Here is a 26,524-nt window from a genome sequence, read left to right on the forward strand (position 1 = left end):
CTGCTTGATCAAGAGGCTCTGCAGAGGGATCTAGACAGGCTTGATTGATGGGCCAAGACCAGCTCTATGAGGTTCAAGAAGGCCAAATGCTGGGTTCTGTGCTTCGGCCACAAAAGCCCGCAGCAGCACTACAGGCTTGGGGAGGAGTGGCTGGAGAGCTGCCAGGCAGAGAGGGACCTGGGCGTGTTGATGGACAGCCGACTGAACAGGAGCCAGCAGAGTGCCCAGGTGGCCAAGAAGGCCAACGGCATCCTGGCCTGGATCAGGAATAGTGTGGCCATCAGGACCAGGCAAGTGATTTTACCCCTGTGCTTGGCACTGGTGAGGCTGCATCTCTAGTACTGCGTCCAGTTTTGGGCCCCTCACTACAGGAAGGACATTGAGGCACAAATGCATGTCCAGATGCCCTGATTTGAGCTAAACAGAACTAATTCTGCTCAGTAATTTTTGCTGCTCTGTTCTTTTTAAAGGACAAAAAAGCTCGTGAAAGGTCTAGAGAACAAGTCTCGTGAGGAGCAGCTGAGGGAGCTGGGGTTGTTTAGCCTGGAGAAATGGAGGCTGAGGGGAGAGCTTATCGCTTGCTGCAACTACCTTAAAGAAGGTTGTAGAGAGGTGGGAATCGGTCTGCTCAACCAAGTAACAAGTGATAGGATAAGAGGAAATGACCTCAAGTTTCACCAAGGGAAGTTTAAATTGGGTATTAGGAAGAGTTTCTTTACTGAAAGGGTTATCAGGCATTGGATTGTGTTGCCAAGGGCAGTGATGGAGTCCCACTCGCTGGAGGTATTTGAGAATTTTGTAGACATAGTGCTTAGGGATAGGGTTTAGTCAAGTGTTAGGTTAATGATTGGACTTGATGATCTTAAAGGCCTTTTCCAATCTGGATAATCCTGTGATTTGTTTATTTAAAAAGCCTTATTGAGGGTGGTTGTTTATAAGAGTTTAAGAAATCTGTACAGCACCTGTAACTTCAGGAGACATACCATGCAATGCAAGTATTTCTGAGCTAGCCTGAAGCTTGCATAATTTATGTATCTTCAGTCATTGACCCCTCTGGATACAAATTATATTCTCATTGTTTTCATTGTTTTCCTGTTAATAAAATGGCGGACTAATGTAATGGTTAGGTGTTAATGAAACTTATTCCAATTAATAAGTTACCTTTCCAGACCTAAGAGTGTTGATAGAGAGCTCAGCAGGCACTTGTGGCACCTGGCACAGGCAGTGAGGTGGGAGCTGTAGTGCCCTCACAGAAACCCAGCTGACGGGTAGTAGAGTGAGTGCATTGAAGTATGTGTGTTTGCCCATGACGTGCAGAGCATTCAATGCCAGTAGTGAGTCCAACTTAGATACTTAGAAATACTCTTGGCTTAGTTTTCTCTAGTGATTTAACCCCAGCCAGCAACTAAGCCCCACACAGCCACGCACTCACCCTCCCCAGGTGGGATGGAGGAGAGAATTGGAAGGGTAAAAGTAGGAAAAGTTGTGGTTTGTGATAAATCCAGTTTAGTAAGTAAAGTGAAAGCCACAAGTAAAGCAAAACAAGGAGTTCATTCACCACTTCGCATTGGCAGGCAGGTGTTCAGCCATCTCCAGGCGAGTAGGGCTGCATCACACTTAAGATGAATTGGGAGAACAAGCACCATCAATCTCAATGTCTCACCTTCTTATTCCCCAGCTTTATGTGCTGAGCCTGACATCATATGGTCTGGGATATCCCTTGGCTCAGTTGAGGTCAGCTGTCCCAGCTGTGCCCCCTCCCAATTTCTTGTGCATCCTGAGCCCACTCGCTGGTGGAGTGAGGAGGAGAAAAGGTTTTGATGCTCTGTAAGCACTGGTCAGCGATAGTGAAAATGTCCTGAATTACCAACACTGTTCCCAGCACACAAATCCAGAAGGTAGCCTTGTACTGGCTACTGTCAAGAAAAGTAAAGTCTCTCGCAGCCAAACCAGCACATTTTCATGCCAATGTTTTCCCACAGGTGAGCATGGTTAGTAAGAATCCAGTTCGCCAACATAAACCTGACTATAAATTCATGAATAAGGCTGAGGAATCTCACTGATTGTGTCACTAGTTTATGATACTTTAACCTCATGGTTTTAAGAGTTCAGCTGCAAGGATTTGCCATCTGCAGCCTCCTGTCTGCTGAACTGAGAGTCAAAACAGCTCACTGAAGGTTTGAGAGCCCTGAGAACAGAACAGAGTGCCCTGGCAGTGAGGCTTGGGCATATTACAGTGTAAGCCACAGCATTCCAGATGTCTTTCTAAGTACTTTAGGGATGTTAGCATGGACACTTCCTTGTTTTTTCAATAACCGGTGCTGTTGTGCTTAAGTATTATTAACATAAAAATAGCATCATTCTATTTTTCTATTTAAGCATACCATGCAAAGAAGCCTGACTTAGTCACAGATGAAGGAACTGGATAACGTTTCAGATGAGTTTTCCTTAGTGTATTATCATTGTTGCTACTATTTTTATTATTATTATGTTTGCTTGGAATAGAATGAGACTAATAGCCCAGTATTTGATAGATGGGGAAAACATCAATGTAAGCGTATGGGTAATGGAGGGGGAAGACAAAAATACTGTTGGAAATAGGACTGCATGGCTGGTCACTGACTGCATTGAGCTAATTCACTGCTGGTTCTGCTGCAGGTCACTCTTTAACTTTTGATTTTGGTCAGCGTGGAACTTGCAGTTAGTTTTAGTTCAGATGCTGGTGGCTAAACAGCTGTGTTCTAAAGGCAAAACACATATTGCATTTAACAGTGTTTTGGTTAATCTGAGTCTTCTCCTCTGGCAAATGTCATTGCGAAAAGAGCAAGGTTTCTCTGTCCCTACCTAGTGTGCTATTTTTCTGATTTTGCTTTTCTAAATGATATTTTTTTTGGAAGGTGAGGCTTGTTAACCCAACCTCCAGTATGAATTATTAGTGGGATTTTGTTTCAATCATGTCCCAAGCTAAAGAGTTAAATCTACTGGTGTATCTCAGACTCAGAGGTGGGATAGTGCTGCAGTTTAGATCGCAGGAATCGTTAATGTTCCAAAACACCGTAACTCATCTATGCTCTCTTGCCTTTAACCACAAAAGACTTCTGTTTTTCTTCAGTGTTTGTTTCGGCAGGCGAGGCAAATAATTACATAATGTTAGCTGCTCTTCCATTTAATTCCTCTTTGCTAATGTGCAACCTGATGGGGTTCCACATGGCACCAGCTCATAGTGTGGTCTTTGCCACACACTGAACGTATGTGGGTGGTATCTCAAAAGTCCTGTGATACAGCGATTAGGCCGAACCTCGCAGTGCTTATTCAGGCAGTGTTTTCATTAAGTGCGGTGGGCGTCTACCCAAATCCTGGGATTTGGCTGCTTTTTGAAAAAGATTTCTTTAGGGCTTGTGTCTTATTTTGTTTTGGGAACTGAATACAGGTAGATCTTTTGGGCTTCCTAGCATGACAGTGGTTATAGGTGTAAAAGCATTTGTAGGCTGCAGTGTTGTTCCTTGGTGAGTTGAAGCCCATCCCATGCACAGCCCCATCCTTGCTCTCACTCTAAGCGAATTCTCTCTAAAGTAGCAGTGGGGTGAATTGCACAGCCTGTGCACCACAGGAAATCAGGTTAGTGTGTTTATGGCTTCTTCTGGCTCTAAAAAAAGGACTGTATTATAAAACTGACATGTGAACTGCTTTGTACTGGATTTTGAGGGAATGCCTCAGTGGCTGGAAGGAGGATTAGGTTTTTATTGGAAGGTAATGCACTCTTAATAGAAAGTGTGGATGATGTGTTAACAAAGTGTATTTGAGGATGCCAGCTGTAGACTATAAAATCCTTTGCCATTCCTTCTGGAGGATGAGCTCTCCATAGTCAGCTACATAGTGTCAGTGCAGGAGTCTGAGTCTCTGCCAGATGGAAGCTGATTTTCTCTCATTTGGCAGCTGTGTGATGCTTCACAAGCAGCAGAGCAGCCCCGTCGCTGTTGTGTGTTGGGACACACATCAGCCTCTCATGAAAAGGGTCAGATCTGGAGAGATCGATGTCCCTGGTAGCAAATTCTGTAACAAGGAGTTTATTCACTTGTTTGTTTGAGGCTGGGAAACTACAGCACAATGCTTTTTTTATGATTGATTTGCTTAAGTTTGTGAAATGTTCGAAATTAGAGATACAGTGTTAGGAACTACTTCCATTGGACTGTATCATCTCACCTTGGCTTTTGTTTATTTTTCTTTAATTTTAATTTCACCCTTGGGCAAGCATGGTCATGTACCTCCAAACCTGCTTCCTCTTCTATGAATGCTCTCAGTATGTTTCTGGTTGGTTTTTTTGTTGTTTTTTTTTCTTCTGGCATTAAAACTTTATTTTTAAAATACATAAAGCTGTAGGGTTTCTCATCAGTAGAATCAAATGGAAGATCAAAAATGTAATTAAATAACTTTCATTTCTTTGCCAAAAACAAATTATTTTTTCCTGTCTATTTTGGGTGACTTTATCACACCCGGAAGGGAATCATTTTCATCATGTCTGTCAGTGTGATCTTGCTTTAGAAATGGAATGATCTTTTAAAAGTAACGTGAAACTCAAATAAATGTTTGAAAAGAGAGTGAAATAATTATATAACATAGTAGCCAGGGAATTCAGAGTAAAGACTGTTAAAAAAATATAATCTTATTTTAAAAAATAATGTAAGAAACCCTAATTGTTCCATGAGCCATATAAACATGGGATTAATTCAGTTCATTGAATCTCAGTGTCTGCTGAATATTTCAGCTGTTGAGAAAGTGTAATTTTTTTTGGTATTATAAATGTTACGAAATGTTGTAAAATAATACTGGGAACAAGTTACTTTTAATGATATATTTTAGATCCATAATTTACTTCATAGGTATGAGACATTTAAAGGTTTTAAAGGTTAACTGTGTTGCACACATTTTTAATGAATCAGTATATTTTGCCTATGATAGACCGAGTAAGCTTGAGAATGTTCTTTGGTTCTTTTTTATTACTGTTTTTTATTCTCCTCCTGCCCACTCAAATAAAGAGCAAATTAAAACCTCAGTTAAATTGGTTAATTCAAATGTTAAAGATGGCAAAGTGGAACAGAGATCTAGTTTATGATGTAGGGCTGTCTGGATGAACTCCTACCTTTATAGTGGTGAGGGACATTATCGTGCTCTCCTGGTTTCTGTTCCCTACCGCTGTGTGGTTTGTTAAACTTTTATTTTTCCATATTCAGCATTGTTGAGCTGGCTTTATATTGGTGCTACTCTGTATTTCCTTTGTGTTTGTGTTCCATTATAATTTTCTGTGCTCCTGAGTCTAGAAGCTGAATGGATTTTACTTGGCTTGCTGGTAAGTCTGATAGAGGTGGTGTCTTTTGCCCAGCTGGTGATCTGGATTTTCTTTTGGTTTGCCACGAGCAATGAAGAGTGAGAAAGAAATGTTCTGCTGCGCAGGCTGGGGTGACTTCTACCCTGCTGTCTGTTGTGTCTTGATGGTTTGGAGTACGAAATGTGCCTCAGGGCTGAGTTTCATGCTTTACTGTGCACGTTGCCAGGGAGAGGGAGAAGCAGAGTGAGTGAAGGTGTTCCTCTGCTTTATCTCAAACAGCAGCGTGTTGGTTGCCCCTTGAAAAACTGCGGGAGTGCAATCCCCTGCAAGTTGAGAATGTTTACTTCAGTGTTTCCTGTTTTCCACCCAAGGGACACTGTGTCTGTGTACTGCACTCATCACTGAGCACTCTCATGTTGATTTATTCCTCCTAATTATGAGGTGGGGCATACATGAATGTCATGGAGAAACCTTCGGCAACTGTTCCAGCCTTGTGCGTCGACACGATTACAAATTGACTTGCCTGGCTTGGAGGTCCTATGCTGGTTGTTCGCTACATCAGAAATTAATGTTGCCCATAATCCTGCTCTGCTGAGGGTTGTTTGTTTTATTTTGGGGTTTTGTTTTATTGAGTCGTGTTGGTGCTTTGTGTTTGGTGTTTTTTGTTTTTTTTTTTAAAATAAGTGGTTAGGGAGAGCATTGACATAGAAAGGACCAGATTCTAACAACTAGTGTAGTGTGGAGCTCTTGCCAAACTCCTGATGACATCCACGGGATGAAGTCTGCCCTGTACCTCTGTTGTCGTTCAAGCCAACTGGGACAAGAGCCACGCGGTCTAAAGCTCGCTCCTCCCCCCACCCCTATTTAACAGTGATGTGGAGGGAGACAGTTCAAATAAAACGACTCAAGGGTTTGAGATTAAGGGTAGGGAGGGTAATAATCTACCATTTCAGATGACAGGTAAAGAACCAGAGTGACTTGGGCAGAAAAACATAGATTTAGTTCACCATTACCATTTGCAAAGTCAGGTAGTAAGAGGAATACATCAATAAATATGACCCAGTGACCTGATCTTAAATACACTTTGGCCCCCCTCCTATCTTCCTAGCTACTTCCTTCTTCCCATCAGTGCAAGGAGGGCAGGGGATGGGAGGTTTGGTCTATCTGGGAATTACTCATCATCCGTGGGCTCCTTGCAGTCTGTCCTTCATGCCGTGTGATGTCCTCACAGGAGGCAATTTTCTTCCTCCTCCTCTGTCCTTCATGGCCATAAATCGCTTTGGGTGAGTCCAACTGATGCTCGGTCTCTCTCCCCTCTCGCATGAGGCTCAACACTTACTGACGCATCCTGGACGTTCTCGCTACCGTCAGTCCCTCAGTGGGCAGGCAGTCACCTTCCTGCCACCTCAGCCACCACGGGCTTCAGGGAAAGGTCCTGCTCTGGCAGTCTTCTCCCTCTCCTTCTCCTCTGGGACTCTTCTCCCCCTCTTTCTTTTCAGGGCAATGATACTTGGTTTTCCTTTTACCTCCCCCTCCTCCAATAGAAAAACTCTCCAACCTTAAAGATGGGAGCCAAGACGAAACCAAAAGAGAGAAAGAACACTGGGACTGCCTCTTAAATACCTTGATGGCAGAGGTGCCGCTGGGCCTGGCCCTGGCCAGAGGCAGGTCCAACTCTACCTGGGGATGAGGGAGACTCTCAAAGTTTCACATGAGCCTACTCGTGGTTTTACAAAAAACCCACCTGACTCAAACCCGTGACAATCTCTTAAGTTGCCTTTGCTTTTCAGGGCACAGAGTATTACAGTTTTTTTGAGCATGGTGGAAGCGTGTAGGGTCACACTTTTTGTGTGTGTGTGTTAAACCTTATCTGAAGAAAGACAATCTCAGCATAGCATTGCCTGGAGGGTGGAAGTCCCAGAACCATTTCTGTTTCAAATAGTGTTCATGTTTTTTCAGCAAGGGATTGTAAAGTCCAAGTTGCATCCTATTGCTTAGTAGTTATATATTAATAAAATGTAGGTCCAAAGGGCTTGTGTTACCTTGTCTTGAGGTTCTTAATCCGGTGAAACTTTTCTTCACCTCCATTGCATTCCTTCTGTGTGCTGTACTACAGAAACACTGATTGGCTCGTTTTTCCTTTTCTGCTTTGAGAAGCCTGATGCTGTTACAGAGAACAGTGCTGGTAGGTTATTTATATATTCTGCCTAATTATGTCATGGCTATATGCACTTTTTTCATCTTGCAGTAAAGAATTATTTCAAGCCTTAGCAAAGGGCACTGTACATTTGTGTATTAGAATCAGTTGCTTGTTTTTACTGTCTACTTATCAAAGGCTGAACTGAAGCTTCGTGTAACCGTGAGTCATAAGTTTGAACTGTTTCCTCTTGTATCTGCAGGCTAATAGCAGGTAGGGGAATTCAGCAAGTATCTCAGTATTGAGCACAGTGAAAGATGTTTGTGGAGAAAAGCTTGCTGCTGAGCTAAATTCAGTTGGAATTTAGCTCATACTGAAGAATGGTATGCAACTTTTTTATAGTATGTTACATTTATAGGGTGGAAAGTACCCATGTGTAAAACAGACTTTTAAATCACACACTTTATCTGTGTGTTGTTTTAGAGGTCAAACAAAAGGGCTTTTATTACAGAGTGCTTTTCTCTTGTCCTTTACAACCATCAGAGCTCTGACAGTGAAAGCCGAATTCTTTTTCTGACTCGCATTCAATAGTATTAAGAGGCTTCTCGGAACTTTCTGACTGCATTTGCTGGAGCCGGTCAGAAGCCAGCTGCTCATGGAGATCCAAGGTAGAGCTCGAGCTGTGGATTTTGGGCTGCTGCTCATGGAACTACTTTCTACTACAGAGATGTTTCAGAAAGTTGGCTAGGAAAGCAAATCTGAGCCACATCATTACTCTGCAGATGTGACCTTTAAAGGGATCTGCTTCCACTGAAATAGTTTGAGATCTGTCATTGGCAAATGTTGAGAACCAGGCGTTTAAAGTAGTCACAGTGTTTCAAGAGAATGTGTAGTCACTATTGTGGAAGAGTTCATAACAGGTCACCTGAACTGTTGCTAGGTTAGAGAGACTATAGTGGGAATGTTTTATCTTTTCCTTTTTTCGATGTCTCTGAAGGAAACAAACCTGCACTGTCCTTTCTGCAGATAAGAAAAGGAGGATTGTAGCATCTAAAAGGCCCAGACTATGTAATGCCAAAAAGAACACACATTGTTACGTGTATTATGGAGATAAAGAGAACATTGCTGGTCAGTGTATAGCTGATACTTTTCATGGTATGATGCCTGATTTCTTGACACACACACTCCTCAGCCTCAAGCAGTATTGTACAAGGTCTGTAACTGCACAATTGACTGTAAAGAGTATTTAAAAAGCGTCTACATAAATACTGCACTTCTATTTCAGAGCTATAAATTGGTATTAAGGTGTCTGACCTTGTTTGTCTGCTGCTTCAGAAAACTCAGCGTGGCTTTGTGTTATTGCTAGGAAACAAACCAATGTGTAGCATACTCCCAATTTAATTCTAGCTCCTTTGTCAGCTTTGAAACTCAGTCTTCTTTGCTTCTCCCCTGAAGTTTGAAGTGTCTTCAGTTTCAGCGTGCTTCAGATTTGTGTTTATTACCGTTGCTTTATTTCCTTCATCTCTGTTCACTTTGAAATCTGAAATTTACAAGTCCAAGTAAATCATAATTAAAAAATACCCAATTTAGTTCTGCCAGGCTCAGGACACTGCCTGCTTCTTTTCTTCCCACCTGCTTTGGTACTTTGTCAGGAGCGCTGTGCTGGAATCGTCCCCCACGTTACAGGACAAGCTTTAAAAACAGAAACGTTTCTTTTAAGAAAAGAGTTGACGTGAATCTCTGTAGTTACTTGTATTGATGCAGTTGATATTATGGAGCACAAGAATTAATCACTTGTACATTGATCTGAAGTCCTTAAATGTTGCGGCACTTGATTATAAAGCTACATTGGCATGATCTGGATTTACACAAAACTCCATGTCACTCACCACCTGCTTACAAGTAACAACTGTAGCCAAACGTAAAAGGATCTGAGCAGGTGATGAAGCCCAATTTCTTTTTTTTTTTCCTATTTTATAGACAAGAGATTAAGGGTTTCGTTCATGAACATACAGAAAATCATGGTAGTTTGACAAGCAATAAAGCCTTGAACTTTTTATTATTGCCTCCATGGGGAGAAGCATAGGAACTGCAAGTTAGTGGCTGATGATTGCATGACTTCCTGGGTAGATATAGGATAAAAAGTGAGTGTTCGGGGAAAATTTTCCATAGAAAATGGACATGTAATAGAAATGATTAGTAAAATTCAACTACTGATTAAGAAGTGTAGATTTGGATGTTTTCTGAACTCTGTTAATGTGATGTGATGTAACTCTTTAGTTTTCCTCTGCTGGGAGTTTTTGTTAGTAATCCAAACTGTCTTTTTATTTATAAGAATACAGATTGACTCTAAGATAAAGAAGAGTTTGGTTTGGTATTAATCCTGTTCAGTTGAGGTTTTTTGTTTTTTGTTTTTTTTTTTTTTTCCCTGAATGCAGTTTTGCCTTTGGCCGATTCAACACAAAGCTTTGCAGGCGTTTAGGGGTTAGAATGCTTTTTTCTCTACTCTTCTTTTCTGGACCTCTGTTTATGTTGTTTGCAGGGTGAAAATGATGTGCAAAATCATAATCTCTTCCTGCACCCTAAAACCCAGGCAGATTAAAAAATGCAGGCAGTAAGCCTGGGTAATAATTTCTGAGTAAATATTTTACTCCTTTTTCCATCTGTTACACTAAAATCTGACTTAAACTAGATGTAAATCTAGCCAGGAGAGGTCACTGGGATATTAATCCTCTTATGACATGTGCTTGGTATGAGGCCAGCTATTCAGAAGTTTAACAGTGCACATATGTTGCTTATCTGTCTGGCAGCTTGCCAATGAAGTAAACTTCGAGTTTGTGGTGGTTTTGCATCACTGTAAAGTACACGGCTTGTTTGCTGCTAGTTGATGCAGCTTTTCTGTGTGTTTCACACATGGCACATAGCCTGCTACTGAAGAATGATTTTTCTTCAGGGTGCTTTCAATGAGCTATAGTCTCCTAGTGTTGCATGGTAAGAAGTGATATCATTCATGGTTGACCTTTTCATGTGCTTCCCTATGAAGTATGATGAGCCAACTGTAATGCTACTTACTCAGAGCAGAGGAAGAAACGGTATTTCAAGTAGAGTAATACTGTGGAACCCAAATATAGCTGAATGAAACCTCACCCTGCCTCCACTCCTGCCGTTCTGACTTGGAGGAAGCACTCATTTATGTAAATACAACTCTGCCTTGAGTCAGGTCTGGACTGGACCCAGCATTTCTATTTCTTTCTTCATAGGAGCATGCTTCATACTTGACAGAATAATGATTATTTCATATCCTAATTATGGAACTGATTCATCCCCTGGGGCAGGGAAAGCAAACAGTAGGAGTGAGTGCATCATTAAAAAATTAGCGTATTTTTTGAGAGGCTGTAAAAATAAAATGCAACTCTGTTGAAAAGTTTCATTATAGAGAAAAATGGCTTACATTAGAGGAACTTTTTTAACAATCTGTAAATTATGGCTGAAAGAAAATATTTTTATTTTTATTTTTATTTTTTGCTTGTGAGAAATTAGTAATTTTCTTCTTGCCTTTATTTCTTAAGGAGAAGAATGAAAGCTCGTGCTCCTCCTCCACCAAATCAACCTTCTGCAGCAAGTGGAATTCACAGTGAGCACAAGTCACCTACAGAGACAGCTGTAATTTCTGATCAGAACCTTGTGAGCATGAAAGAGAACATGATAAATAGATCGGTGGACTTCACAGTCATTTTACCCAGCGGGGTGGAGCAGAAGAGCACAGTGCAAGGAAGGTAAGGCTTTCATTAGCTCACACTTTCTGGAGCCCTCTGCTCCCAGTGGGATACTTGCTGATATTAATGTCTCCCTTTCCAAGTTGATGGGGTTTCTCTGCAAAGTTTCTCTCTGCATTTCAGGCAGCTATGGTACCAGAGTCCTGAGATCCATGTATAAAGGACACTCTACTGGGGCAGAAAGGATTTAGCAGCTCTTGTGTCACTGTTTTCCCCCTGGATCACCTTCAGCATGTGTATGGATCTGTCTTTTCCATGTAGTGCCACGGGACTGGTCTTAGGTTGTATCACATCTCGGAAAACAAAGGAGGTTTGGTGCAGTGGGAGTAGGTGTTGCTGGCAAACAGCAGTCCCACCAGCAGGTCTGCCTGCAGTCGTGCCTAGAAGCAAGCTCAGAATATGAATGATTTGTCACATCCAGAGAGCCTGCCTTTGCAGATACACTGCCGTTGTGTAGACAGCAAAGCATCTGCTGGTACTTAGGAAGCCTTTGCTATAGAAAAGTGTAGTGATGTTCTCCACTGGAAGAAGGAGAGGGGCTTCCTATCACTGGGTACAGTCAAAGGAAAATTATACTGGAAAGGCAATTTTGACATAGTTTTCTTCAGCATGGGAGCTATTCCTTCTCCTTGTCCTCTGAGGCAATTGCTTTGAAAGAGGGAAACTTACTACTTAAATACAACTAGATTCAAAAATAAATTCAGTACTGTGGTGAAACCGTACCAAACAATAGTATGGTCAGAAATGGTTGAGAAACTATAGAAGCTGATAATACCAGATTAGGAGGATATGTTGATAAATTTTACATTTCGGATTTGTAGTAGTCTACATGCCTGTAAAACTCTCTTCCTGGCCCTCTAATGGCTGAGGAGGATGTGTACAGTGGCGTGTAGTGTCTGGTGCCTCATTCTTCCCCCTACTTTTCTTGTAGAAATTAGTGTTAGTGTAGAATCATAGAACAGTTTTGGCTGGAAGAGACCTTCAAAGTCATCGAGTCCAGCCTTTTCCTAGCGCTATCAACACCACCAAACCTTGTCCTTCAAGGCCACATCCACCTGTCTCTTAAACACCTCCAGGGACGGTGCCTCAACGCCCCCCCGGGCCAGCCTGTTCCAATGGCTGACAACCATTCTTGGTAAAGAAATTCTTCCTGATATCCAACCTGAACCTCCCCTGGTGCAACCTAAGGCCGTTTCCCCTCGTCCTATCACTCGCCACTAGGGAGAATAGACCAACCCCTGCCTTGCTACAACTTCCTTTCAAGTAGTTGTAGAGAGGGATAAAGTCTCCCCTCAATCTCCTCTTCTCTAGGCTAAACAGCCCCAGATCCCTCAGCTGTTCCTCATGGGACGTATGTTCCAAATCCTTTACCAGCTTGGCAGCCGCCTCTGTACCCTCTCAAGCACCTCAATGTCCCTCTTGTAGTGCGTGGCCCAAAACTGGACACAGGACTCGAGGTGCGGCCTCACCAAAGCCGAGTACAGAGGCATGATCACCTCCCTACTCCTGCTGACAACACCGTTCCTGATCCAGGCCAGGATGCCGTTGGCCTTCTTGGCTGCCCGGGCACCCTGCTGGCTCCTGTTCAGCCATGGTTGGAGGCTAGTGCAACTTGTGTGTGTCAGCCCCAAAGCCAGAGTGATGTTAAAGCTTTTAAAGGAAGCAGTGCTTATCAGAGCATTGAAGTCCTACGTTTAGTGACCAAGTTTTTATGGGGAGAACAGGCCTGGAAAGTAGAACCTCACCAGCCATTAGATCCCAAAGAAAGGTGATATTTCGTTGGCAAATGCAAGCCACCAGGGACCAAGCAGAAGGCTAATCCTTATGCAGCGTTTTGCATAGGGAGATACGTAATTGCCATATGGTTAGAAAATATTTTCTTTTCCTTCAACCCCTCCCCAACAGTCCAATAGCACTAAGGAGTGGTTTGTTAATGTGACCTTTTGAAGAATGTACAAGCTGCAGGAGCAGAGAACAAATGGAAAATTACTGTACAATAAATATTCTCTCTCACAGGCGTTTATCATCACTACCATTGCAATCATGTATAATGAGACTGTGTATTTTGATTATTAGTGTCTTTAGCTTGTTGACTAAAATCTATAAGAAATGTTGAAAATTAAACCTTAAATATTTCCGTGGGATTATTTATAACATCTATGTTATTCACTCTAAGCAACCAAGATGTTCTCTTTGTTCTGTGAAGGTTCCCATTCCTCTTCATTGTGTGCATGACGGGTCTAGGCCCTGGATTTAAGGTGTTGATTAAATTCCTGCCTTTGTTAATCTGGGTATCACTAGTTCTTAACCTAGGAAGTAGGTATTCTCCCTCAGCACTATCTTGAGCGCTGGGAGTGGCAATGATAGCCAGCAATGGGAGGTGGAAGACAGTGGAAACTGAGACAGGGAGGAAATTGTCCTACTAAGTTAGGAAGTAAGAGGAGGATGCCCTGTAGTGAGCTCTATATTACGGTGGCATCAGTCTGTGAACAGACCTTGGGTGTGCTGCCGTTCTTTCTAATCACTGGAAGATGAAATTTTCTGTACGTTGACACTAGTTACATTTTTAGGAATATGGATTGCAAAAAAAAAACCCCAAAAAGTCAAGAGCATCTGGAAGTTTTAAGGGGTGAACTGTTTCCAGGTTTCAGTGAAAGGCCAAGCTTTTTAATCTTTTTGCATTGTTTTGACATTGTGAACTGGACAGCTATGAAGTATAGTGATACTTAAAGGTAAACATTTAATGATGAAGGTACTGGATTTAAAAAAAATAAAAAAACCCGTGTTTTGTTTGAAGTGAGTATAGGAGCCAGTACAGGTGGTGATTTTCTCTGTTCACTCTTTTTACCTGTGGTGATATCATGGAGGGACATTTCAGACAAATTCTGCTGTTGTTTATACTGCCCTAAATCTTCAGTGTTTTCGGTGCCATCATTAAAGCTGCAATCTGCAAAATCTGTTTTTTAGGTACCCTGGGGAAATAGCTTTTCTGCTGCAGAAAAATTTGCAAACCGTGGGCCTGGGCATCACCATAATGAGAAATGGTTCTGTAATTTCGGGAAAGCAGTTCACAGAGCAATGAAGTACACTAGATGATGTTTGAAAATACAGCTGCTGTAGTTAGTTAATATCACTTAAGGTTATTATAAAAGAACCAAGTTAAAAGTCAAAATTGTCTTTCTCAATTTGTTCGTTGTATGTAAGCAAATAGCATGTTGTTAGTTTTGTTTTATTCTTAATATAGAGAGTTCCTATAAATATCAACAAGAGGGCAGAAAATTTGTATTAAATTTTCTTGAAAGATTATGAAGAAAACAAGTGTGTGCTATTTAAAAATATTATATTGGAATCTAGAATTTTTAAGTAGATTTAGTATAAAAGCTCACTCAAGCTCACAGTCTCTCTTCAAAGAGTTTATTGACATCTTGAAACACATAATTTGTTCCAGTTTTGGAAGTAAATACTGCAGATTTTAAGACAAAGTCATAGAATCATAGAATGGCTTAGGCTGGAAGGGACCTTAGAGATCATCTAGTCCAACCTCCCTGTCATGGGCAGGGACACCTCTCAACTAGATCAGGCTACTCAAGGCTCCGTCCAACTTGGCCTTGAACACCTCCAGGGAGGGGGCAGCCACAACATCTCTGGGCAATTTATTCCAAAGTCTTGCCGCCCTCGTACTGAAGAATTTCTTCCTAAGGTCCAATCTGAATCTATTCTCCTTCAACTTAAACCCATTTCCCCTTGTCCTATCAGTCGAGTCCTTAAGAAATGTCTGCAGCAATAGAATAGTATTAAAAACAATTTTTCTTTTTTTTTAAATAATTGGTCTCTGTGAGCTCCACAGTAAAACATGAAAAGCAGGATTCTATAACAAGTAATCAACTGGCTGAAGTTCTAGTCCCATTCCGGGACTTCTCTCCCCTGGAAAGGATCTGTAGTTTTACTGTTGCATGAGTGCTAACTGATGTGTTGAAAGGATAGACAGAGCGTTGGCCGCTTACACATTTTGGGCACATACATCTGTAGCAGACCCACACAAACTGTGTTAGCACATCTGATGGTGAAGATGGCTGGACGTTTAGAAAGAGAGTAAGTGGAAAAGCTCAGAAGAGTTACCAGAAACTTTTTCTGTTTGCGAGTCTCGTGTGGATACTTCCAGTGGGTGCCCTATAAATAGAGGGATCGTATGTCTGTCTCCGTTCACGCTGAGCGATGCTGAGGAGGACTTCCCGACTAAAACAGACACAGACGTTCAGTGTCAGCAGCATGAGAAGTTAGTAGCGTTTGAAACACATCGCAGAAAAATGGGGGTGTTTGAGGCTAAGTGATACTTGGTTTGGAGTTGTCAGCACATGGATGACAGAGTCAAAAGAGTAGACTGGACAGTTATTGCTCCTGCTATTCTCTTGTGTTACACAAATTCTCTCATACATGTGGTGCACAGAGAGCAGATACTATAACAAATAATAAACTAACCGCAGCTGTAGTCACGTTCTGCGACTGTCTGGAGGACAGAGCTCAGCGCAGGACATGTGTTATATGGAGCATAAAGGTAATATCATCACAGAAAGAATATTCTTGCATAATTCTCAGTGAAAGACTCTTAAGTGATACTAATTTTAGGTTAATAGTTCAGTGTACAGAAAAGTGTCTCAGGAAAGACTGAAGGTGTTAAATTAGCTCAGGTTGGTAAAATAGGAAAGAGGTGTTAGAAGATGAACAGGGCACATACAGCAAAAGGTTTAAAAATGAGCTTAACTAAGTACTAAATAGAGGTCAAAACTGCAGTACTTCAGTGTAGGCTCTAGAAAGAAAATCTTATTAGAATAATTTATGTTGGAAGGGCACACTGGAACTCATCTGCTCTAACTCCCTGCTCAGTGCAGCTCTCATAAGAGCGAGTTGCCTAGGACTGTCTCCAGGCAAGTTTGAACATCTCCAGGGAGGAGATTTCTGAACCGTTCTGTACTCCTCTTCCAGGGCTTGAGCATCCTCATGGTGAAAAAAATGTTTCCTGGTACCTAAATGCGATTTCCTATGTTGGCACTTGTCTGTTGCCGCTTGTCCTCTTGCTCTTCACTGACGAAAAGAGTCTGGCTCTGCAACCCTACCAGTTGTTGCTTACAGGCACTGACAATACCTCCCTTCACCCTTTCCTCTTAAGGCTCAACAAACCCAGTCCTCTGCCTCTTCTTTTGCGTCATCTTGATGTTCCTTCTGTGGACTTGCTCAGTTATGGAAAATAAAAGCCAAATACACATGAGCAAAACTACAGAAGAAAGAAACCGATACTCATAAATGCTTTCTATGCTGCTTCTTCTACTTCTTTTGATGCAGCTCACTTATTTAAGGGATACATTTCTGGTTGTGTAGGAAAACTTGTAATGTTTCCATGAATTTACCTGCTGTGCTTTGAAACATGAGAAAATAATGATTGATGCTATTTTCTGTTTTTTAATGCAGATAGCGAAAGCCTCAGAAGCTTAAGGTCACCCTCTTACGCTAATGTTTCTGGTTTTCTGTCAGTTGTCACTTTAGGTTCCTATTTTGTCTTTAGTATTGACCTAAAAGAAGATTCTTTCCTCTAGTTTGAGGTTTTTTTTCACAGGCATGAAGGTAGAGGATGTAATGTTATCTGCTGAAGTACAACTTTATCCTGCGCATTGATTTCCTAGATGTACAAGGCTGCATTTTGAAATGTATTTCTCTGTGTGGTCCAAAGAGACTGGGCCAAGCCACACCCAAAACAAGTAATTTGTTTTCTGCCTCTTAAACTATAGATGTCTTTGCTGCATTTTACTGATGAACATCAGGACACAAGTATTTGGATGTGCTCTAACTCAATCAGCCTGATAAATATTGCTGACAAAGTAGTTATTTTTTTAATGCGCAGAATTAGTGTTAAATGTCAAACAGCTCAGTAATAGAATATTAGGGCAGAGCTAAAGTATTCTGCTTTGCTAAGAATAGTTATCTGGACCCTCTTGCCTGAATCTTAAATTGCGTTCATCCTCCTGTTTTATTTTTGTGCTCTTGTATTTGCTTATCAGTGATTAACGTTTAGTGACTGTCACACAGTGTTTGCTCTCTCTACCCAAGATTCCAGCAACATCTTATTAAAATGAACGTGTCTCTTAGCTGAGTAGTTGGAAGAGGAAGAGACATTCCACATCTTCATTTCAGCTTTGGATTTAATCCTTTATAGTCAGACGTACATGAATTTCAAAGTAAGAGTATACTCTATACCACATCGCAGAAGCAGATTAAAATGAAGTGCAGATTTGTCTGGAACAAGATGGAAGCAAAGGAAGGGCTGACTCTTTGCATCTCCCAAGAGCCATATTCAGCCCAAGGTTAGAAAGAAAAGTTGATCTAGATTAATAGATGGCTCAGTACCATTCTCTTGCTGTGTTTAGCGACTCTTCTGTGTGAGGCATGTACATGGAGTTACTTGAAATAACCCTGTTTAAATAAAATTCCCATTTAATATTAATCTGAACTGTGTTCTAGTTTAGAAGGAAAATTTTTCAAATTGGTGAAATTGAAATCTGATATAAGAATAACTTCATTGCAAGGAATTCTCAGCTCTCTTACTTCTCTGGAAACACATGAATTTTGAATTTTGTTTGTAAAATTATTCTTTCTTTCATTTCCTCTTTTTTTTTCTTATCCTTTTGAATTTTTGTGACCATCATTTAGCTAGATTAACATTTTGGGAAGAGCATGCTATTCACTTTGAAGTTGCTACAAAAGCTTCAGAGATCTTCCTTCGTTTCTACTCTGAAATGGTACAGATGAAGCCTGAGGATGCTTTTCATGGAACAATTTGTGTATTCTGAGCAGCATGGCTCAGGGTGAAATGTTGCAAACTTCCTGAAGATATTACCTGCTCTGTAATTAGCAATAAGATGAAACCTTAGATTTGACTGGATTTTTAAATTGTTCATTGTCCAACTACATTTGTTCAACTTGGATTTCTCAGATGGCTGGATTCGAATTTTTTTGCAATTGTGATACTGTTGCTGCTGAACATATTTCATAATTTCAGTGGAAGGTTCATAGAATCATAAACTAGTTTTTTAATGATTTTTTAATAAGTGCTGAGAGTTTTGAGTTGTTTTTTTTTTAAAGGTAGTTTTAATGAAAAATACATGAAGCAAGGTAATTGGCCAAATTTGAATGATTTGTCACAATACTATGCTTTGCAGAAATATATTAGTATTCCACTTCAAATAGAAATGTCTACGACATAGAACACCATGTACTGCAGTTCTGCCAGGTTATTTGCTTTTCTCTGAAACAATAGTAATAAGGCTGAGGAGGAAAAAGCACATGCAAATTTTTGTTTAAAAGAAATATGTCTGTAAACACACAAGCTGAGATCTGTATCAGGCGGACTAACACTTTCGTAAATGCTCACTGCTGCATGGCTTAATGAATATTCATATACATACTGGTGTAGGTGGGATACTCCTGTAGTTTGGGCTTAGTTGGTGTGAATGTTTCTGATGGTTTGTGCTGTGTTACATGTGATTTAAAATGATTGTGAAATATGGATTTTTGCACCTTGTGGTCAGTGCCAGAATAAGTCATCGTGAAGTGACCTGGTATAGTTCTGGTTCAGATACTACAATTTTATATTTGGATGCTCTCTGTGTTAGTGGTTACAGCAGTGCTCTATTTTTCTGAAGCCTCCCATGCATATTAATGATATCTGTTCCCCCTGTTTGATCTTTAGTCACCATCTTCTCATTGTGTTCTTCTCTCCTCAAGGCGATCACCTCTTTGAAATTTTCCCTGCTTGCCACTTTTTCAGCTCACACTGTGTAACTCAGTTAAACTTGAAATAGGTTGCTCTAAAGAAGGTCCTTTCTCATCTCTTGTGCAGGAGAAGCTGTCGTCTACATAGTTTTAGTCTTTCACCTGCTAATAGGGGATTGTTCTCATCTTCCATTCTTGTTGTCTTTGCCATTAGCTCTCCAGGGTTCTTCACCAACTTGTTGAACAGTTTTTGGCCGACATCATTTACATAGAAAGAAAATGGGCAGCCCCTCCCACCAAGTTTCCCAGATGCTGACAGCTTGCAGTTAAAGGGCAGTTCTTGAGCTACAGATATAAGTCATAGCTAATAACCTGTGAAGGATGTTATTTTCTGTAAATTTGCTTGCATTTTTAATCTCTATGCAGTTTTTCTAGTTTATGCATCAGAAGAGATGCCTATTCCTTTGACAAATGTGCCATCTATGCACTTATTTTCACTTCTGCTAGAAGAAAAGTAGCCTGTGTATATGGCAGGTTTCAGGTATGATAGGTAATAATTTTTTCAACTTATGTTGTTTTGTTAATGATGGATACCAGTGTATGAAACCAGAACTTTTCAGAAACTTAATAAACCTGTTTTCTCTGATCCTGGATGGGATTTTAGGAAGAAAGGTTGAAGTAGCTTGGTAGAAGAGGATTTCTGGGGTGTGGAGGAGCATAGTTCGTATCTGCTGTGCCAGGCAGTATCAAGCTCTAGTGAACGTTGAATATTGACACAAAACATTACAGAGGCATGGTGTAAGAGAGGGGTAGTGATTGAGTTGTTCAATTATGTGATTTAAGAATCACATCTTCAATAAGAATTCTTGATAATGCAAATACTTGAAACCAGATGTTTTTATATAGGATTAATAGCCTCACCAAAATATCGAAGGGACCTCTCACACTTGGCAGTACTGCTTGTGTCAGTTGGATTTGGTGGAGGGAAAGTTGTAAGCTGGAAGAAAAAAAACATGTCTACCTTTTTGTTCCAGTTTTAAGTGCTCCATTTTGACTTGCGTTATGTGATGGTTCAAATCTAGGTAGAGTTTACTGTACTGTAAGTGCATTGTTTATTTATATCTTGTCTTCGTGTTAAAGAACGGGGTTTGAAGTGGAGAATTTAATGTATGGATTTGGCATTTAAGATGCACTTTGTCCGCTCTTGGCTTACGTTTTTTAGTGCTATTATTGGCACTGTTTTCTGCCTCATAGTGAATAGCTAATTGCCAGCTCATAAACACACGCTGAAGTACGAATATATTTAATTCCTAACATTTTATCTGATCTGTTTAGCATTTCAAAGCGTTACCACTGTTGCCTCCCAAAGATGGTTAACTAATGACACATCCACCGCCGTATTGTCTCTCTTCCTCCCATATTAAAACAGGTAAAGTTTTTAGCAACTGCTTTTTCTCGTGCTAACAGTGACTGTCTTCATGTCTTCTTCCCTACAGTAAAGCTGTGATGGATCTGTTGGTTGATTTATGCAGCCAGTATCGCTTAAATCCGTCCCAACACGTTCTTGAACTGAAGTCTTCGGGAACTCAGCGGCCTCTGAGTTACAAGCCAAACACTCTCATAGGAGCACTGGATGTAGAGGTGGTGCTTCTGAAAGAGAAGGTTCCTGAAGAGAAGATAAAGCGACCCCTGCCAAGAGTCCCTGAGGTCAGTACTCTGTAGGGCTACAATGATTCCATGAAATGTAATTTCATTCTTATGATTTCAAGCAGTTCTTCCAGTCTTAGCATCTTGAAAACAAATGCTACAGGCTTGAGATTGACTATGGTCTGCTTTGCTAGCCTAACTGATTGGCATGGAGACTGGCAGGACTCCAGCATTTAGACAAATTACGATGTTGCATGTGATCAGGTAGATGGAAATCTGTTCTTAAAAAGACATTTGATTGAAAACTGGAGTGATTGAAATTTGCTGTGGTGGCTGAAATGAGCGTTGCTGGATTGTATGAAGGTAGGTAGCGTTTAGGTGGTATTTTGTTCCCTGTCTTTGTTGAAGATATGGGAGAAGACTGAGGGCTAATAAATATGTTTCACAGTGCTGTAAAGATTCAGAAGTAGCCGTTTTCCAAATATGTTTGCTGATATTTGTATTATTCTGACTCCGTGTAGCTAATTCCACTGTCATACCTTTCAAAGTGGTACCTGTAAACATTTGCAATTTACGTCTGTCTCTGATTACTTTTCCTTATTTGCCAGTTCTCGTGAATGTCTCCTTAGTGGCAGGGGAGTTCGAAGATGTGGGGTTTAAATTTTATTTTAATAAGACTGCCTAGCAGAAGTCAAAACAGTTACGAAAATCCACAATACCTTTCTCATTGTAAGAAAGCCTGGCCATCACAGAGGGCAGGCTGAGAGTTTGTGTTTGTCTTTGCAGAAGTCTGTGAGGCTAGTAGTGAACTACCTGAAGACGCAGAAGGCTGTGGTTCGAGTTAGTCCAGAGGTGCCTCTCCACAGCATCATCCCAGCTATCTGTGAGAAGTGTGAAGTGAGTCAAGAGCACCTTGTTCTTCTGCGAGATGGCATCACTGGGGAGGAGTTGGAGCTTACCAAATCCTTAGAGGAGCTGGGAATAAAGGAGCTGTATGCCTGGGACAGAAAAAGAGGTGAGCTGAGACTGAAAGCGGTTGTTGCAGGGTTAGATGGTGTGCCAACAGTATTACGGGCAACTTAAAAGCATTTTTGCTCTTGTTCTTTTGGGGTCCTGCTGATAGAGCAGAGTGACATCTCAGTCCGGAGAGCAGTGTGGGGTTTTTTCAGTGAGCCGTGCCCAGAGCAGGAGCCCAGGAGAGCGGCGTGCCTGGCCATCCCTTGCAGCTCTCGGGCCCTGCGCCAGGTTGGGCTGGTCTCTGGCAGGGCAGAAGGAGGAGCTTTGCTACCTCTTGGAGCTGCTGTCGGTGCAGGTGTGTGTAACACGGGGGCCTCGTCCAGGCAGAGCCTGTCACCTCCCTGTGCTGTGGGTTGGAGGGAAGGAAAGGAGAGACATGCCATAGTCGTGGCAGCTGTGAAAGCTGAGAGGCAGAGGCAACAAACCAGGGCTTATGAGAAATACGCTGTGTGGAGGGTCAGAGGCAGTTCCTCCAAAGAGTGAAGAGCAGCTGAAAGGTATTTGTATTTAAAATTTTGTTCTCTTGTTTATTCACCTTCACTTTCTGTTCTCGTGGATGATGCTGTAGCAGCAGCTTCTGGGGCTTGAGTGTTACTAGCCTTGATTGTGTGTTCAAATAACGTAATTATGCGATGTGCTTTAAAATATACCTGCTTTAAAAATACACATTGACAAGCGCTACTTCCTTTGAGGTCAGAAAGTGATATTCATTAAAATTGTCTCCTGCAGTTTGTCTCAATTGATAATCACTTCCAGCACGGTAAATGTCCTTATTTATTGTTTAGGTAACGTCAGTCTTGTAGGTGCTGAGCAGCAGGCTTATTTTTTATTTATATAGTTATTTATTTATGTTGATGTTCTGTCTCTTCTTTCTCTGGTAAGTGACAGTTCTACCTTTGTGTGAGTCAAATTTCAAGAGTTTAGACTTTTAAGTAAACTAAATGTCTCCTTTTCCTTTGAATTGTTAGGATGCTCAAAGATGCGGTTGAAAACAAGTCATAACTCAGTTGCATGTTTGGTTTTTTAAGACATATTTACTCTAATTAAGCTAATAATTTTGGAGCAACGTATTGAACGTGCAGAGTGTTCAAAATCAGCATACTTCAGGGACAACTTACAGAGTCATTATCCTAAGTCTTCCTTAAACTCTTTTCCTTTAAAATAAAGTGATGGTGTACATACTGGTGCAGTATTGGTCTTTGAATCCCGTTGTAGCCTGTACAATCAAAACCAAGACTTCAGGGCTGCATTTGTAACAGCAAATTATATAACACTTCACAGTGTGCTGCTTTCTGCATCAGAATTTTTTTTTTACATTCTGTATCTTTTTTTAACCTTCAAGTATACCTTTCATTATGATAAAATCCCCCCCAGGCCTGAGTGTATTTCAACCTTTTCTGCCTTCCTCTTACTCTGCACCCTGGTGTCTGGTGAGAAAACCGGCCAATACACATAAGATTTACAAAAAGATTTTCTTCGTTCCAGCGGATTCCTTCTTGTGTTCTTATTTGTGATCTCCAAACAGGAATAATCCCGCTGGTTTCAGCAGCAGTTGGTCTGTGAATTTTGCATCGAGTAGATGTCCGATCTGTTCGGTTATCGGCACAAATGTTTAAAATACATTCCCACTAACGAGTAAGGTATCAGAGGTGCTGAAAGCGTAGGCTGTGCTTGTCAGAGCGGATTCTAGAGAAACTTTGTGCTCGTCATTCTCTCCTTCCCTTCCCTGAGAGAGAAGTACCGAGTGCCTGAGGGTTATCGCCGGAGAAGCTCTGCTGCCACCTGCTGCCGGAATTTGGTTTGGCGCTTGAGTGCATCGGGAATTGATACCGGCACGGCTGAACTGTTTCTAGTAGCAGCTCTGCATGGCTGTTGTCCGTCAATATTTATTTTTTTTTTAACTCGAATGCTTACGGAAAAAAGTACTGGGAGTTATTAATGAATGTTGTGGTTTATGAAGCAATATTAGAACTTTAATATGTCTTCTCTTGTCCTTTCATTGCCTGCCTTTTCCAGTTCCTCCATCAAAAACTCAGTCTGAACCTTCTCTGAACTATAGAGGTACTGTACAATTGCTGCTGAGGGAAAACGGTCTTTCCCTTCACCCTCTGTTTAATGTGTATTTGGTAGAAGGATCTTTAACAATGTCATGTAGAATGCTGTAGAGAAGTAAGCTATTTTCGATCTGTGGTGTCTTTTGCAAAGTGTTGTTTAGGTGTCTGTGCTTTTAGTGGGAACACACTCCTGTGCATCCTGCTTCTTCAGTAATTGTCATTAAAATACCAGCGGTTAACACATCCTGCCATTTAACTCTTTTGTGGTATGATAGGTTTTTCTCTCCAGGTTCCAAGTCTTTTCAGGTTATCTAAATCATGATTAGTTGAGTTTCAGAAATACGAATGTTTCAGTGGTCTCTTGGGTACAAAATTTATTTACTGGGAAAGACAGAACATTTTGAGATCTATGAGATCTTCCACTGATTTCAATTTACATGCAAGTGTTTTAGTATCATACCTGTGTGTACATGTTAGATAACTCTGAATAGATGCAGGCTTCTGAATTGCTAAAGTAGGTGGGGTTTGGTTAGATTATACTGGTGTTTCTGCTTCTTGTTAAAGAGAAAATGTGTGTATTTAGTATATCATTTTCCCCTGCTGAGTCTGTTACAGTACATTGCTTAAATTAATTATCCTGAAGAAAGGCGTAGTTTATTTCTAACTGGCTCTGCTTGTTTGCATTACTAGTATACACAACATAACCAAAGTAAAACTGGATAACTTCGTTCCTTCCTGAAAGCTAAGCGAAGTCCACCTCTTGTAAGTGACAGCCATCGAGTGAGCCTTGGCTCATGGCCTCTGGCTTCTTGGCTTCACTAATGCCAATACTTTCTCCACTAATTCTCTGACAGTACTTGCTGTGGCTTGTTCTTATACCAAACCTAATACTACAGAGAATATCTACTGTATTAATTTAAGAAAAAAAAAGACATTTATAAAGATTCCTTGTTTTGTGATGATATGTTGTGCTTAAAAATCCCAGTTTATTGGTATAATAAAATGTTTACTGGTAGAGTTGATGATTAGCTCATATTGGTGTAGCTAATATCTAGCATGTCATCATTACTGTTAAAAGTTAAAGACTAGATCAGTGAGGGAATCATGATCCACATCTAGTTGCAGCCGAGCCTTCAGCAGAAAAACAGCAGTTTCTGTGAAGGAGCACAGGCAGTGCTTAGTATCTGAGGAAGGTATTAATCCATCACTGTATTCTTTTGCAATGGAATTGCAGCCTTTCTTAAGGATAGTTTCTTCGTGTTTTCTTCTGGGTTTGTTGTCTTTACTCTTCTACCTTGCTTTGAGCTGTTGTGTGTGCTTAACACCTTCTAACACCTGATGTTGATAAGCAGAAGTGATCTGTGTGAAAATCATGTGCTTTTTGTGAAAATCATGTGCTTTGCCTGAAATGCAAATCTGTTTACAGGAGTTCTGACTTGGAATTTTTTTTTAAGTAAATCTTTATTTTGTGTGAACAAACAAGTATTTTTGCATTTGCTTCTTAATTGTTATTAAACAAATAAAGCTAATATTTACAGGGCAAAGCATTTTTTTTCCTACATTAAACTTTCTTTGCTCTAGTGGGATACTCAGATGTGCCTGGAACCAGGGAGAAATCTTTGTACCATTATGCAGTATCCATTAGAAAAAGTTGGAGAGCTTTACAGTTGTTGTTTTAAATGGCAAGCCAGTGGTTGTTCCCTGTAATACGTGACCTTACTTTGTTCATCCAGCTTGGCTGGCATGGCGGAAATTGAAGGGAGACTGAATGGTCTGAGAATCTGTACAGTTCCTGAGCTGGTTCAGGGAGGACATGCATGTTTGAGCTCTTACGGCTTGAAATGCATATAAACTCACCTCTTTTCCCACCTGAAGTCAATGCACCAAGAAGAGAAAGGACAAGCACAACCAGCTGGTCAAAGTTGTAAGGAGAGCTCTTTTTCCAAGGAAAAGATCTCCTTCCTCTTCATGGAGCTCTGTCCAAACCCAAATAGAGAGTCTTTCTGCTAGGTCAGATCATTAAAGATATTCACCACCATCTCTTTTTGCAAGTCTTTTTTTTTTTTTTTGTATTACAGTACTCTATGAGTTTTACAAGCATTTCTGAAGACTAAGCAACTTGCTCATGTTTTTAATAAGGATTATTTAATTGTTATTGAAAACTTACTGTAATTTATTAAATTACTTCTTCTGCCCTCATTAGATTTTGGAACAAACAGAAAAAATAAAAGTTTGATGGAAAAGAAGGTGCAGGATCTGGCAGATCAGCTAGTAGAAAATAGAGCATTAATCCAGGATGTTTTAAAATATTGATTTTCTGAGTATTTATGTCAGAAATGTAAAAAAGATTTCATTATAATTGTTTCAGAACCAAGTCGAAAGGCTTCAGTAAGCAATGATGCAATAGAAAAAGAAAAGACAAGACTTCTGGGATTGTTTAAAGCTGATAGAAGAAGCAGCAAGGTGAGTGTTCAGCAGTGTACTACCTCACTAAAAAGAGTGGTTTTCTTTCTAGGTTTGTTGTGTCTGTGTAGTGGTCGTTGGTGGGGTTCTTTTATTTATTTTATTTTTTCCTTTTTTGTTTTTTTCTTCCAAGGACTAATCTGTTAGCAAGCGCATAAATTATATTTAATCAGTGCAGCCTGATGGAGATATCCCCTCCTTACTGAAGGAGTCTGGCATGTCGACCATTTACTTTTTTTTCCCTTTTTTTGTTTTTTAAATGCTGTGTGTTCAGTAGGTGTTGACAAAGGGCAGTAGATTCAAGCAACTTGTGTCTGCTTACTAGTAGTGCTCGTATTAC

The 26,524-nt window shown here is 40.7% G+C and overlaps 1 protein-coding gene across 1 annotated transcript in view; it reads left to right on the forward strand.

Annotated features, from left to right (window-relative positions):
- Positions 1 to 11,038: 11,038 nt before the first annotated feature.
- COBL (cordon-bleu WH2 repeat protein) overlaps positions 11,039 to 26,524 on the forward strand; it is a gene marked incomplete at its 3' end in the record, with an annotated part of 108,931 nt that continues 93,445 nt past the window's right edge. The window contains exons 1-5 of the mRNA XM_009869993.1: positions 11,039 to 11,239; positions 20,500 to 20,710; positions 21,437 to 21,665; positions 23,684 to 23,728; positions 26,090 to 26,184. Of these exons, the coding sequence (XP_009868295.1) occupies positions 11,040 to 11,239; positions 20,500 to 20,710; positions 21,437 to 21,665; positions 23,684 to 23,728; positions 26,090 to 26,184 (780 nt within the window). The remainder of the gene's footprint in view (positions 11,240 to 20,499; positions 20,711 to 21,436; positions 21,666 to 23,683; positions 23,729 to 26,089; positions 26,185 to 26,524) is intronic.

Source organism: Apaloderma vittatum, unplaced genomic scaffold (assembly GCF_000703405.1).
Source record: "Apaloderma vittatum isolate BGI_N311 unplaced genomic scaffold, ASM70340v1 scaffold8325, whole genome shotgun sequence".
Lineage (NCBI taxonomy): Eukaryota > Metazoa > Chordata > Aves > Trogoniformes > Trogonidae > Apaloderma > Apaloderma vittatum.